This window comes from Chiloscyllium plagiosum, chromosome 1, assembly GCF_004010195.1.
Source record: "Chiloscyllium plagiosum isolate BGI_BamShark_2017 chromosome 1, ASM401019v2, whole genome shotgun sequence".
NCBI lineage: Eukaryota > Metazoa > Chordata > Chondrichthyes > Orectolobiformes > Hemiscylliidae > Chiloscyllium > Chiloscyllium plagiosum.
The window spans coordinates 113,341,553-113,357,670 of NC_057710.1; the positions used below are offsets into that span (position 1 = coordinate 113,341,553).

Sequence of the window (16,118 nt, forward strand, 5' to 3'; positions counted from 1 at the left end):
TTGCTCATTAACTGTAGGCAATGCATTAAAGGTGTGAGGTTAGAGCCAGTCTGTATCCCAATCTTGAGTCAAACTGGGGTTCTATTTCCAAAATGGAATTTACAAAATATTACATGGATTGACTGCAGGCAGTCAATGCAGTTGGTCAATCCATGTAATATTTTGTAGACTCCACTTTGGAAATAGAACCTGTCTGACTCAAGATTGGGATGTAGACAGACTCTAATTTCACACCTTTAAGGCTTTGTCTGAGCTGAAATGTCACCCTTTTTAATAAAACCTTAAGTTCTCTTGAGAATGTGACTTAAAAGAATTTCTGGAATTTGCATATTAATGAACCAAAACCTGTAATCCATTCTAAAAGATGAAAAACTTAACAGCAATCTAGGTTTGTTCAATGTGTTATTTCAGTTACATGACACTGTAAACCTTTGCTGTAAATTCTTTATCTTATGATCCTGTTCCACAGCTACCTGATGAAGGGGCAGTGCTCCAAAGCTAGTGCTTCCAAGTAAACCTGTTGGACTATAACCTGGTATGTGATTTTTAACTTTGTCCACCCCATTCCAACACCAGCACCTCCACATCATGGCTCTGCTGCAGTCTCCAACACAGCGCCACCTCTGGCCAGCTACCGGCAGTACTGCAGTCTCCAGGTACAGTTGTACTCCTGTCGACTTGAAATTGTTACACTGCAAAGGAAGCCATTCAGCTTTATGTGTCTGCACAGCCTCCCTGGTATTCCCCTCTAGCCCTGCACGTTTCTCCTTTTCAAATAATAATACAAATTCCTTATTGAATCCTCCAATTGAAACTCTCAGGCAGTGCATTTTCAATCCTAAAAGTGAAAAAGTTTTTCCTCATGTTGCCATTACATATTTTGTCAAAAAGCTTCAAATCCAGAATGTCAGAGATCATTTGTCCTGTCATGTTTGCATGAGCTCTGGGAATATACGTTTTATCCAATAGATATCTCTAATGAACCTCTTCAGATAAATAGCACACTCCTAGAGCAGGTGGGTCGTGAACCTGGGTTTTTTTTAACTTGAGGCTGTTATCATTGCAACACAAGTTAAAAAAGGACACTACCACTGCACCACAAGATCCTATTGCTCTGACCCTTTTCAGGCAAGTCTACTTCCCTTTTGAATGCTTTGCTTTAATCTGCGTCCACCACACTCTCAGACGGTGCATTCCATATGCTAGCATTTTTTGTAGGAAATGTTTGTTCATGTTGCTAACAGTCACTGTTCCTTCTGCAGCCATTTAAAAACCCTCTGATATATAAACATTGGGAGTTATGGAAGAAACTATATACTATATGTCAAAGGAAAAACACTGGTTTGCTTTGTTAGTTTTGCTGATGACAACCCAATGATGCAGATGATTTTGATTTGATGTGATTTTGTCTTGATTTATTGTGGTCACATGTACCGAAGTACAGTGAAAAACTTTGGTTGCCAGGCAGATCATAACAAGCAAGGTCATAGCGATCAAAGGGTGCTGAGAGTGAGGCATACAGGTTACACTGCAAAGGAAGGTGCACAAAGCAAGATCAGCATTAACAAGACCAACATTAATTGAAGTTAGAGAGTCCATTCATTAGTCTAGTAACAGCAGGTGGTATGTTTATTCAAGCTTCTGTATTTTCTGCCTGATGGAAGAGATTGTGGGACCGCATAACCAGAATGGGAGGGGTCTTTGATGATATTGGCAGTCTTTCCGCGGCAGTGAGAAGTGTAAATGGAGTCCATGGGTGGAAGGTTAGATCTGGGCTATGTACACAACCTTCTGTAGTTTCTTATGATCCTAGCCAGAGCAGTTGCAATACCAGGCAATTATATAGTATGCTTTCTATGGTGCATTTGTATAAGTTGCTGAGGGACCTTATGGACATGCCAAGTTTCCTCAGCCCTTGAAGGAAGCCGAGACATTATTGTACCTTCTTGACCATTACATCTACGTGGGAAGTCCATGACAGGTTTTTGGTTATTGTCACTCCTAGGAAGCTCTTAACCTTCTCAACCTCCTCTCTGTTGATGTAGATGAGGGCAAGTTCTCCTTTCCTTCTGAAGTCGATGATCAGTTATTTTATTTTGCCAACATTGAGAGAGAGGCTGTTATCATTGCAAAACAACATCAAGCCCTCTATCTCCTTTCTGTGTTCTGATTTATTGTTGTTTGATATCTGTCCTACCACATTGATGGTAATCAGCAAACCTATAGATGGCGTTCACTCGGAATTTTGCTACACAGTCGTGGGTGTATAGGAATATACTAGGGCACTGAGAATGCAGCCTTGGGGGATCCAATGTTAAGGGTTATCATGAAGAAGGTGAGGTTGTCTCTCTTCACTGATTGTGTCTCTGGGTCAGGAAGCTGAGGATCCAGTTACAGAGGGCAAAACTGAGACCTGGGTCTCAGAGTTTTGAGATCAGTCTGGAGGGTATAATGGTGTTGAAAGCGGAGCTGTAGTCAATGAGTAGGAGTCTGATGTATATGCCTTTGTTGTTCAGATGTTCCAGGGATGAGTGTTGGGCTACAGAAATGGTGTCCACTATGGACCTGTTACATTGGGAGGCAAGTCGCAGAGGAGCGAGGCAGGCTGGGTGGCTCGAGTTGATGTGGGCCATGAACAGCCTCTCAAAGCACTTCATGATTATGAAGGTTAGAGTCACTGGGTGGTAGTCATTAAGGCACATTGCATTTGCTTTCTTAGGTACAGGGATGACGGTGGTCTTCTTGAAGCAGGTGGGGACTTCGGCTTGTAGGAGGGAGAGGTTGAAGTTATCAGTGATTACCTCCACCAGATGGTCCACACACAATCTAAGTGCACAGCTGGAGACTCCATCCAAGCCGATTGCTTTCATTGGGATGACTCTCAAGAAGACTGATCTGATAGCTACACCGGTAACGGAGGGTACAGTTACCTCTGGGGATATCGGGGCAGGTGACACCACACCCTGACACCGAGCACAGAAATCACTGACCATGTCAGGGAGGGATGTGTCTTTGTCTGCTATCTTGCTTGGCTCCATTTTATATCCTGTTATGTTTTTTAGGCCTTGCCACAGGAGGCAGGTCTTTGTATGGTCGGGTGGAGCCACTAACTTGGTCTGGTACTGCCTCTTGGAATCTCTGATGCCTTTGCAGAGATCACATCTGAACTTTCTGCATATGTCTGGGTCATCTGACTTGAATGCTGCACGCGTAGCCTTCAGTAGACAGTGGATTTCTCAGTTCATCCAAGATTTCCGGTTGGGGAACACCGGATTGACTTCTTTGGCACACAAGTAATGACGTCTGTGATTGAGGGGTCATATTCATGGAGGTTTTCCACTGAGAACTTGAATATGGTCTAATCCATTGATTCCAAGCAGTCTTGGAGATGCTCTTCTGCTGCCTCAGACCAGCATTATATTACTTTCTGTCAAGGAGGAATGCTATGAATTTCATCTCCTGCTTGTAAGCTGGGAGGAAGGACACATTGTCGTGATCTTGTTTTCCAAAATGTGGGCAGGGGATGGAGCAATTGGCATCTTTGGTGGTTATGTGGCAGTGGTCCAGGATGTTCAGTCCTCGAGAGGAGCAGGAGATGTGTTGGTGGTATTTTGGCAGCATCCTCTTGAGGTTGCCCTGGTTGAAGTTGCCAGCCATGAAAAATAAGGCCTCAGGGGATGTTGTCTCCAGAGTGTTTGCTGTGGTGAAATTTCATCCAGGGCATTCTTCACACCCGCCAGGGGTGGTATGTACATTGCTGTCGGGATGGTGGGGGTGAACTCGTGTAGCATGGAATAGGGGCGGCCTTTCACTGTAAGGTATTCTAGGTCCGGGGAACAGTGGCTTACCAGGATCGCCACGTCTGAACATCAGGAGGTGTTGATCAGGAAGCTGACCCCTCCGCCCTATGCCTTACCCACGGACACCGTGCAGTCCATGCGATGTCTAGAGGACCTCTCAGTTTGCAAGGCACAGTCAGGTATGGCAGGAGTGAGCCATGTTTCCATGAAACAGAGCACACAGCAGTCTCTTAGTTCCCTCTGGAAGGTAAGTCTAGATCTGAGTTCATCCATTTTCTTTTCAATACCTTGGACATTTGCCAAGGGGGGGTGGAGTCGTAGATATGAGAATGATATGAGAATTTAAAGAAGAGGTTAAATAGTGTCAATGTAAAATTTGAAAGAAATATGGGGAGGGGTGTGGTGTAATGAGAATGGACATGATAATAAAATGGCGATGTATATCGTGATGCAACAGTGATGTTAGTGATCATGAGCAAGAGATTATGAAGAAAATCAGCATTAGTGAGAGACATTGACAGAGGACAATATTATGTACAATGGTATAAATAAAAGAGTTTCCAGATATCTGCTACAATCAGATAACAGCCACTCATACGTGAGGGAAAGCCATTACAGGCCGTAAACTGCAAAGAAGAGACAGGGCTAGTTAACTCTTCACAGTGTGCAGAATAGAACTTTTAACCAAGAATGTCATGGCAACATAAATCAGCACATCCTACAGTTATTGTGTTATATTTACCCAAGAATTGTGCTACTGTTGATGTATGATGTAAGTCAGTGATTAACTATGGTATACACCCAAACATTCTCTCCAAGAATGTCATCAATCCTACCCACTCAGCCAACCCACTAACTGCACGTCTGACCTGACCACACCCTGTGTATCCGACCAGTCATTGAAAGGATTGGAAGAGAGATGATATTTAATAGACAACTAATCATCCCATAAATTCTGTAGAGCCTTACCCTGCTGAAAATATTGAAAGCTCCAGTAATATTCACAAAAGAAAGCCAAAAAGGCACATCTGCCCTCCTTACTTCTCTTGCAGCTGGCATATGGAGAAGAATGTTGTCACTATAGACCTGCCATCACAGAAATGTATTTCTTGATATGTTTGATCTGCAAGTAGATGACCAAACAGGTACATAGTAAAAACCTTCACAGAGAGGAAAATTGAACTAGTAGTGAGTAGTGTTGGTATGCTAGAATGAAAACACATACAGTAATGGCACAGGCTTTATTTAGCTCGGACGTTGTTCTGAAATATTGTTGTACTAACCTTTTACAAAATATATACTGAGCATTCTAAGCATCACTTCTGACCCTTAAACTTCTATATTATAGTGTACAATCACATTTACATCAGCAAGGGCATAAAACTATCGTATGAAAAGAAAGCTAAAAATACATGCAGAAGCAAATATATTATTAGAATATCAACTGAATGTTATACAAAGAAAATAAGCTTTTAAACGCAGACAGTAGCAATTTATTGTAAATACTATTGACGACACTTTACTTCAGGAAGAAAATATGCTAAGTGCTTGTTTTTAACTTTGGAGCAATATCACTTGTATTTTACCAAGTAGAAACCCTTTGTCACAAAGTAACAAGATTCACTTAACTCCTGGAAGCTGTTTAATCTTGCTGATAGTTCCAATAATAAGCGTTTGTATAACTACAACATCCATTTACTAATACATTAGGTCTTCAGGTGTGACATTTGCTTCCTCTGTTTTGGTCTTCAGTTTTGGGAAATGCACTCCACTGATGCTGACTACTAACATGTTGGCTACATGCACAACCGCACTTGCCACGCACAACCAGAAAGAGGTATCAAAGTATTCCTGAAGGATAATGAATTTAAAAACATGTTCATGAAAATTGGCAATTCTCTCTGTATGCCGATGAAGCCTCACAGCAGAAATAAAGCACACAATTGCAAACAGTCCACATAGACCTGCAAAAGAAAACCAGTGTAAATGCAACATAGAATTAGAAGAAAATAATAGCAAACTGTTGTAAATGCCGGAGATCTAAAATAAAAACAGAAAATGCTGGAGAAACTCAGAGGTCTGGCAGCATTTGTAGAGGGAGAAACAGAGTTAATGTTTTCAATCCAATATGACTGTTCTTAAGTTCCAACCTTTGTTAATGCTGTGTTTCTTTTGATAGAATTAAAAGGTTTTGCTCAAATAGAATTGGATTCATGGATGGGGAGTCATGCTTCCCATCCAGCAGGGCCAGACACTGTCTATGGGGCTTACTCACCCTGGAGGTCTCTGGAATGGTCTTTGACATATGGCAAATCAGTATGGAGAGATCAAAGGGAAGTAACGTTTGTTCATGAGACCTAGTGTGCAGCCTTACAAAATATTTAATAGACACAAAAAGTACTTTTTTTCACTTTTGGCATCTGGCAATACTGACAAGATCCCATTTATTTCCCACCCTCGCTGCCCTGAGAAGGTATCATGGGCCTTGAAATTGTATCGCTGTCGTCCTCGTGTTAGTGGAATTGTCACATTTTCACCCAGCAGCAATAAAGGAACAGTGGTATATCTGCTTAAGGTTTGGTGGTGCACAGTAATGAATTTTAAAAATATTTTTAAAGCTATATATAAAGACATTAGAGAAGTCTATTTAAAGCAACACTTCACTGAGTATGCCAATATAGAGTCCCTGTCAAACAGTGAAACTCAATCTACATACATACCCACAGAACCCTGTGAAACCTGCAAATTCTTTTTAATATCAAGTGGGATTACAGCCCCCTTGTATGAACCAACATGCATTGTGTAATCTGTAATAAAACATGAGAAACCCTAATCTGAGAAACAGGTGAACTTCTTCCACAGATTTGTTTTTTATAAGGCAGAATTTGAGTAGATGATTATATTCCCCACAGAGTGGAAACAGGCCCTTCGGCGCAACAAGTCCACACCAACCCTCTGACGAGTAACCCACTCAGACCCATTCACCTATCACTATGGGCAATTCACCTGACCTGCACATCTTTGGAAGGAAACCAGAGCACCTGGAGGAAACCCACGCAGACACAGGGAGAACATGCAAACTCCACACAGTCAGTTGCCTGAGACTGGAATTGAACCTGGGTTCTTGGTGCTACGAGGCAGCAGTGCTAATTGCTGAGCCACTGTACCGCCCCTTCCTTCATAATAGCAACCAGTCTGGTAATACAATGCATGTGACTAGTTTTGTAACTGTTAAAATAGTTCTTGTATAGCTATAAGTTACTATTTGTAGAATCATTTTGTTTCTTAGAATAAAATCAAAAGACTTTTAAAATAGAAATCTTCTAGCTTTTAAACAAGTGCACAATTAATAACTGCAATTAGAGTGAAAAGTATTGTGGTTGCATTGCAATTTAAAGTTATACAAAATGTCCAGAGATTATTATCATGCCAGCAACTTAACCCAGCTACAAAATTATGAAGTATCACGTCAAGGATTTAACTATCACATTATATGAGCAAAATTTCAACCTGGAAGGAGTTTTTTTGGTGTTGAAATGTTTAAACTGTTTAATTTAAGAATGATGTGGAGGTACTGGTGTTGGATTGGGGTGGACAAAGTTAAAAGTCACACAACACTAGGTTATACCAACAGGTTTATTTGAAGGTAGAAACTTTCAGAGTATTGCTCCTTCATCAGGTAGCTACCAGACTAGCTATCTGATGAAGGAGCAGGGCTCTGAAAGCTTATGCTTTCAAATAAACCTGTTGGGCTATAACCCGGTGTTGTGTTATTTTTAACTATATTAAGAATGGATGAATTATGCAGATTTTTCTATTCTGCAAATAATGTATGCACCTCAGCTTAGAGAATGCTTTGTTACAAAGCTTCAACTTCAAATATGGATTAAATGAGCTATTTTTATCTTAATATAAATGAAACACTTACTACTAATGAGGTTTGGTCATGTAGCAATAGAATATAATAGGGTGGGAACAACTTAAGGATGATCACACTCCATGCACTTACTTGCAATTGAGGTCCAGAGGTAGATGCCCATTGGTCCTTTTATGGCTTGGTAAGGAATTTTCACTGCATTGTAAATACAAAACCCAAAACTGACCACAGAAAATGTAATCGCTAGGCAGATAAAAAATATAACCAAAATATGAACAGCTGCATTCAGCGTTTTCACCAGCTGTGGAAAAACTGAAAATATAGATTAGAAAAGACAATAGCCAGACAAAAAATATAGTAGCTTGTGCATGCATCTTCTTGCAAGAACATTTATATTGATGTGCAAATAGAATCTGTCAGGCTAGTGACATCACAATAATATTCAAATTGGGTGTAGTTGCCTCTGGCTTTAAATGTTAAACTTTTACGATTCCATTTTCTTTCATGTCGAGGTTAAAATTTAAACTATTAATTATTTTCCATTTTTATAGAAATTGTCCATTGTTCGTCCCAAATATCACTGAGTTAGTCAATAAGTTAGAGAATGTTGCGGCACGGTGGCACAGTGGTTAGCATTGCTGCCTCACAGCGCCAGAGAGCCAGGTTCAATGCCCACCTCAGGCAACTGTCTGTGTGGAGTTTATACATTCTCCCCATGTCTGCGTGGGATTCTTATGGGTGCTCTGGTTTCCTCCCACAGTCCAAAAATGTGCAGGTTAGGTGAATTGGCCATGCTAAATTGCCCATAGTGTTAGGTGTAGGGGAATGGGTCTGGGTGGGATGCTCTTCGGAGGGTCGGTGTGGACTTGTTGGGCCGGAGGGCCTGTTTCCACATTGTAAGTAATCTAATGTAGTACAAGTAGGTCCGAGGTTTCATCCGTCTAATCAGTGCTGAGTTAGCTGCTATTATTTAGGGCAGGACCAAACTGCTTCAAATCAGAGTGCTTACTGCCATAGGTTATGGGGAAAAAAATGGCCAGGATTTCTACTCCAAAGAATACAACCACACAACCATTTTTACCAGTTTCTTGATGGAATGTAAATGGAAAATAAGAAAAAATTGATAATTAATTAGTTAATCATCTTGTACTGTCCTTACTGATGATGAATTATACAATAACAATAGTGACAGCTGTGGAGAAATCTTCAGTGCTTTACCTTTTGGCTTGGAAAACTGATTTTATCTTATTAAGGAAAAAGCATCAAATAAGATCAACAGCATTGTATGTATTAGCGAACAGATGGGGAAATTGTTGGGAATAGGTAATGATTTGTTTTGGCCATCGTGAATTCCTACATAAATTCAGAGCTTCTCAGCTGAATGAAAATGGTTTCACACTGTACACCTCTGAACTTTATGGCAACCAGATTTTTTTTAGAAATAAAGCAGTAGACAGAGCTTGAAAGTCCATTTCCGGCACTTCTGGCCCGTACCAAAGTTAATGGCAAAGTGTAGCTTAGAAATTTCTGTGGCCAACGTACCATGCCATTGATTTAACTAGGACATTAACTTATTTATTTTAAATATGATAATGCCTCTCTAAAATAACAACAGGAGAAGGTAATTTTAAAAATATTTTAGTACCTGACTGCTAAAAACTTGTATTCTCAACAGTAACATTAAGACATACATCGTTTATAACTTTTTCATCAATAAATGATCCAGTTTTGTTTTTAATGTCTTGATATCGCCTATCCCCTGGCACTCTGTTCCTCATCTCTGGTTTCCCCATGTGAAAGAATTATATTCAAACTCTCTATTTACCATTCATTTCTTAGGGTGAGTCCATGTTGCAGGTTCCAGAGGTGTTTGTAATCCCTGACAATTTTTAGTGTTTATTTTCATGATAACTCTCAAATTGCTGTGATAACACATTCTTTGAGATTTTTTCTCTAGTGCAAAAATTTTCATTTTTCTTTATTTTACTTTCTCGCTCAGGTGTGACATTCCCACTAATAGCTTGGTTGCTCTCCTCTACAGCTTCTTTGTAACCTGCACAGGCAGGGTACAGTGACCAGTGCTGTCCAGAGTTTTCACGATAAACCTGGACCTGTTACCTGCGTATCTCACAGTTACTTGTAGGATTTAGAGTCACTGTCATACTACATGGAAACAGATCCTTCAGTCCAATTGCCCATGCCAACAAGGTATCCTAAACTGAACTAGACACATTTGCCTGCATTTAGTCCGTATCCCTCTAAATCTTTCCTATTCATTTAAACTATACTCCTTTGACTAAGTGCTTTTCCTTCCCTTTTCTTCCTTCAGAAACTGAGCTTATGATCTCATCAAATTATTCAGCAACATTCCTAGACCGTCTCCTATGTTGTGTCCCATAATCTTTTGCATTTTGTGGGAGAATAGAAAGTACAGTAGTCAACTGAAAAAGGAAATTAAAAAAGTAAAAATAATTGCTCACAAAATTAAGGTAAATCCAACAATATTTTGTCGATACATTAAGAGCAAGAGGATGGCTACGAAAAGGATTAAGCCTATACAGAGGATGTAGGCAGGGCTTTTAATGAGTATTTTGTCTCTGTCTTCACAAAGGAGAGGGTTGATGTAGACATTTTTGTTCAAGAGGAAGAGGATAAACTATTAGATAAAGTAAATATAATGAGAAGGAAAATACTGGAGGGGCTCACCTTCTTGAAGGTAGATAATTGGGGCTAGATGAATTGTAACCTAGGCTGTTAAAGGAAACAAGGGACGAAGAGTCTTCTAGACTTGAAACGTTAGCTTGCTTTTTTTCCATGGATGCTGCCTGATCCACTGTGATCTCCAGCATTTTTTGTTTTCAGAGTAAATAACAAATGCTCTAAGGATCATTTTCCAATCCTCACTAGATACAAAAGAAGTACCAAAGGAAGTACTTCTGTTGTGCAATGTTGGACCATCATTCAAAATAAGAGTGATAGGCCAAATCATTATAGGTTGGTCAATCTATCACTGTTATTTGGAAAGGCACGGTTTAATTATGGATAGTCAAAATTGTTTTGTCAAGTGAGAGTCTTAATATATTTTTCAGACAGTAACAAAAAGGATTGATGGGGGTAATGCAGTGGATGTTGTCCACATAGATTTTAGTAAGGCATTTGACAAAGTCCCACATGACAGACTACTCAGAATAATTAAAGCCCATTGGATAAAGGGAATGTGGCGTGTTGGATCCACAGTTGGCTCAGTGACAGAGAGCAAAGGGTAAAAGGTCAATGGACATTTTTGTAAATGGAAAACAGTTTCCTGTATGTTCCAGAGGACCCAGTTCTCAATTCTTTGCTGTATGTGGCAGAAAAGTATAGGAATGCTTTCCTTCATTTGGTAAGATATTAAGTACAAAAACATGGACGTAATACTGGAGCTATATGAGACACTGGTTAGGCCACAGCTGGAGGTTTGTGTACAGTTCTGGTCACCAAGGATAGACAAAATTGTTTTAGACACTGTACGGAGAAGATTTACAACAATGTTGCTAAAAGTTGAAATTTACAGCTATGATGGAAGACTGGATAGGCTAAGGTGCTTTTTTTAAAACACAGGAGGCTGAGCTTATTTGAAGTGTACAGAATGATGAGGGGTTTCGTAGAGTGCTCAGGGAAGATCTATTTCCTCTGGCAGAGAGGTCAGTTGAGCGTTTGAAGTATTAAAGGGGACATAAGGAAACTCCTTTTCACTCAGGAGGTGGTGCATGTCTGCAATTCACTGCCCATTTTGGTGGCTGAGGTGGAAAACGTTAACCCATTTAAAAGGAACCTGAAGCTGCAACAGAAGTACTGGAACTTGCAAGGTCATAGACCAGGTCCTGGTAAGTAAGATAATGAAGGATGAATAGTTTATGTAGCCAGAGCTGGCAAGATGGCTGAGAAGCTCCTTTCTGTGTTGTTACATTTTTATGGTACTATGGTTCTACATTACCCTTTCTTGTTCCCCTGAAACAGTATGAAGGCGTAATAAGGGAAAATCAATGACATAGAATTAAAGATGAGAGGATTACAGAGTACCGGGTGCACTGTCACTGGCACAGGGCCAATGATGTAAATTCTATGACCAAGAATTTTCTCAGTGTTGGTCACACTCCATTAGCCTTAGTTGACCAGGAGCACTGTGAAACTCATTTATGTGACTCATTCAATGAAGTACTGGCAGCAAGATGGCAGCAGCTCCAAAGAATTTCCCAGATGCTATGAGGCACATAACATATTGGATTGGAAATCCAACATATGAGGCAGATCATTGACTTTACATTCTGCTCGCGTGAAAAGTTAAGTCAGTCTGTTGGTTGGGGAATTAATGCAATGTTGGTTTTACAATCTCCGCTGATTTTATTCACCATTAAAGTTAGCAAATAATATTATGGTGGATCAGAAGCATATTGTACTTGATTCTATGGGTTTCTATCCAAAAAGCTACCTTAATAACATCGCCTGTGTGCCTTATCACTATGCTGTGTCCACAGGAGGTATAATCTTACAATTATCATCCAATTCCCTGTCCAAATTATGTGATTTCTTTGAGAAATCAAAGTTGAAAATCACACAACACCAGGTTATAGTCCAACAGGTTTAATTGGAAGCACACTAGCTTTCGGAGCGACGCTCCTTCATCAGGTGATTGTCCTGATGAAGGAGCATCGCTCCAAACGCTAGTGTGCTTCCAATTAAACCTGTTGGACTATAACCTGGTGTTGTGTGATTTTTAACTTTGTACACCCCAGTCCAACACCGGTATCTCCAAATTTTGATAAATCAGGTTGCTTTGTTCTTATTTTAAAGCAGCAATTGCTGTGGGGGGTGGGGGGCATTGGCGGGATGGGGGCGGGGGAAATACTACTGAATAATATTAAGTTAAAAATGAAATCTAATGAAGTCTGCATTGCAAGTTATGGAGGTAACTTTCCACTGTGTGGGTAGTAGTCGGCAGAGAGAAGCATTCAGCCATTGTAGAACACATGAAGCCTGATTATCATTCAGGGTAAAGACAAGAACAATATCTGCATGGTATCCAATTTTTTTTCTCACTTTCATTATTTTTCTGAACTTAACTGTGCAAAAACAATTTCAAAATGATATATATTTTTGCTATAGATCAAATGCAATAACTGCAATACATGGTTGGTAGTTTTACAAGCTACACTGGATTTTGGATGCTCGTTTTAAGTAATCCGCCTGTTATCTAAAAAGCAATTTCTTCTTCAAGTCAACTTATTTGTTTAATACAAATTAATTTTCATTTGTATGCAGAAAATACCATGCGGTTTTACCAAGCTGTATGTTTCACTGATATTTAATGGTGGCATGTATCCTCTTCAGGCACAGTAAAGCTAAATGTCAAATGGAATAATCTTCAATTGATCTTGTTTTAAATTGTGACCACTTCAGCTATTTTTTCACTTGATTAAGTCGCAAACAACGGATCTTAAAAATATGCACATTGATGGATGAAAATAACCTTTTACAATTTAATTTGATTCTGGGTTTCCTTCAAATGAAGTGTTTAAAAAAAACTTGGATACATGAATAACTCTCATTACATAGTAAAAGTTCATTTCTGATGTAAAATGAAATATAACTGTTTTTTTGTTTTTGGTTGTGCTGTTCCTGATGAGGAATGTCAGTGTTCGCAAGGAGCATCCCCAAGCAGGTATGATCACCAGATAAATACCCCTTGTTTTATATTGTGAAGAACAGCTTGGTTACGATTGTTCAGTGAGACTGACAATTTGATGTCACTTTGTGCTAAATTTTCCAATTTAGCACAGTGAGCTATTATATTCAAATGGAAATAGTTTCAGACTTCATAAACAAACATTTCATATTAGATTTTAACCATTTTGAGACAAAAGGGAACGTTCATCCTAGCATTGTCTCATTCTATCCTGGGCTTCAGTCATGTGAAAGGTGAATGTGTTAACTCAATGTGTCACACACCCAATCACATAGCAAACTAAACACAACAAAACCAATTTCTTCAAATATGACATAATTACTTGTGATTTTAGAGCACCGTCCTCCAAGACCACAATGTCGAATCTTTCTTCCCTGGAATAGTCCATAGTAAAGTTGTCCCATAAACTTTACCATCTCTGGATCAGTGGCATTTACAATATCAGCCCCAGTTTTGCACAGAATAGAAGCAGTCACCCATCGCGTTGACCCCAGTGCCACAGTCAGCAGGATTATGGAAACGAAACTTACAATAGCAGCTATGGAAAAGAGAGCTTTCTTCAAGTGATTGGGCATCACATCAAATATAATTTAAAAACCTGTTTGTGAATTTCTTACTAAATGACGGCTCATTGAGATCTTCCAGGTGCAAGTGACGATAAGTTGTTTTTGCACAAATTCTTTTCCTAGCCAGCTCCCAGCCAAATTTTGATCCTTGAAAATTCACGACTGAAGTAATAAAATGATTCAAAACAAACCGATTTGGATATATGTTATCCAATGTTCCATTCGTCATGTTACTGTTCCATTCAATTGTTATTCATATTTTCTTCTATGTTTCTTATAATTTTTAGTGCAATTCTCCAAAATAGAAGATATAATAATCAGTGTCTTCTCCTAAATGTACACATCCCCTCAACGTTGCTAATATGGGAAATAATTAATACAGAAAGTTCGAACTGACCCTTGTTTGACAAGATTAACTGTCAGCACGTCAATGCTTCCAATTTAACTTATTCAGCATCAATAACACCAGGCCAGGATATGTTCTGTGCAATAGTAGAGTGGATATTGGAATGACTGTAAAAGAAAAGAGAAAATAGCAATAAGGTGCAAAACTTTTAGAAGAATTCACTTCTCAGAAGTGCTTATAGACTAAAGACTGTGGTCATATATCAAAATTGGAAACAGCTTTCAGTGTAAGGAACTCATCTTCAATTGAAGCTCTAGCACACTGAGGAAAGATTGAGAGAATTTAAATCTCAATAGCCCAAAATGAAAGATCTTTATTTTTCCCCAGGATCAGCATGATCTTGATGAGCATAAAATACACACAAAAGAAGTGGGGAATAAGTTTATAAATTGTACCAGCTCCCATCAGTTTATATTAATGAGGTAGCTCTTTAACAGCAGGGTAATGATTGAACTGAATAATACAACAGTGTCACATTCTGAGTAAAGCTTCTATAGGGGTATCACATTTGTTACTGACTTTGATTTATTTATACTTTCATGGGATGTGGATGTCACTGGTGAGGCCAACATTGATTGCCCATCTCAGAGTATAGTTAAAAGTCAACCATATTGCTGAGGTGTGGACTCATATATAAGTCAGACCAAGTGAGGATGGCAGATTTCCTTCTCTAAAAGACATTACCACATTTTACAAAATTGACAGCGATTACAAGGTTGCCATTAAGCTAACTTTTTATATCAGATTTTGAAAAATTGAATCAAATTTCACCATCTGCTATAGTAAAATTCACACCGATGTCCACAGAACATTTACCTGCAGTTCTGAATCACTAATCCAGTGACAATATCAATACACCACTACCTCAGAATTATAAATTATCCACATTTATTAGTAAATACTGGAATTCACATATAAATTTGCCATCACGATTTTACAGTTCTTTGAATAGAGATCAAACAGTCCTTTCCTTGTCTCACAATGCATTGATCTCCTGTCAGACAATTCAGTTCAATTGTTTATCAGCAGGCAAATGTTTGCTGACCAGACCATCCTTGCCTCCTGGTCACATGCCAGAAACCTACCTATCATTGGGATGATAAAATACATTGGGAATTTAAGGAATAATGATTTTAAAAGTAAGTAAGTAGCCTACTTATTTATTTAAGAACTTACCTTTCACTGTGTAATCCAAAATCCATTGTGCTCAAATTGATCTTTGTGAACTGTGTTTCTTTCTCAGGAACACAGTCCAGCTTCACTGTAGCTGAAAAACCCACATAAAATATCTTAGTGTGGCGCAAATCAAACACTTTGGAGTCACGGTACCCAAAAGCATTTTTCTTTAAGAAGTCAATCTTCATCAAATGAACACTAGAAGTGAATGTGTAATCTGACTATTAGCGATTCATTAGGACAGGAATCTTAAAGCAGCACATGTGACCATCTCCTAGGTTACTGTGCTGCTGTTCTCGCTGCCTATGCTTATCAAGAGATGTATAAATAATGAAAATTCTGCAATAAGATAGGCACTGTGGCAAATACCAAATAAAATTAACTTTGACATAATAGTAGCTTTTTTTGTTTAAGCAAGGTTATTAACTTTGAAATTCTGCATCTTCTCTTTCAATCCCTGTTTTGTAAAAGTTCAAGTTCCCAAATAATAGATTTGGAAAAACAATCTAGCAGCAGAACATTCCCTTTCTAGCCTGGTTACATTAACGTTATGTAACTAATCTAAATG

The 16,118-nt window shown here is 39.0% G+C and overlaps 1 protein-coding gene across 1 annotated transcript; it reads right to left on the minus strand.

Annotated features, from left to right (window-relative positions):
- Positions 1–5,039: 5,039 nt before the first annotated feature.
- Positions 5,040–15,776, minus strand: clrn2 (clarin 2). Its single transcript, XM_043694338.1, has 4 exons — positions 15,551–15,776; positions 13,725–14,481; positions 7,810–7,989; positions 5,040–5,764 (listed from the first exon to the last, which is right to left on the minus strand). Exons 2-4 carry the CDS (start codon positions 13,975–13,977, stop codon positions 5,499–5,501), a joined length of 699 nt encoding a protein of 232 aa, XP_043550273.1. The 5' UTR covers positions 13,978–14,481; positions 15,551–15,776; the 3' UTR covers positions 5,040–5,498.
- Between the last annotated feature and the right edge of the window lie 342 nt (positions 15,777–16,118).

Coding starts and splice junctions, on each gene's coding strand:
- clrn2 (XM_043694338.1), bottom strand. CDS start 13,977: ATGCCCAATCACTTGAAGAAAGCTCTCTTTTCCATAGCTGCTATTGTA. Junction 7,990..13,724: donor ACGGTGCTCTAAAATCACAA/GTAATTATGTCA, acceptor CTATATTTTCAG/TTTTTCCACAGCTGGTGAAA. Junction 5,765..7,809: donor CCTCTGGACCTCAATTGCAA/GTAAGTGCATGG, acceptor TTTCTTTTGCAG/GTCTATGTGGACTGTTTGCA.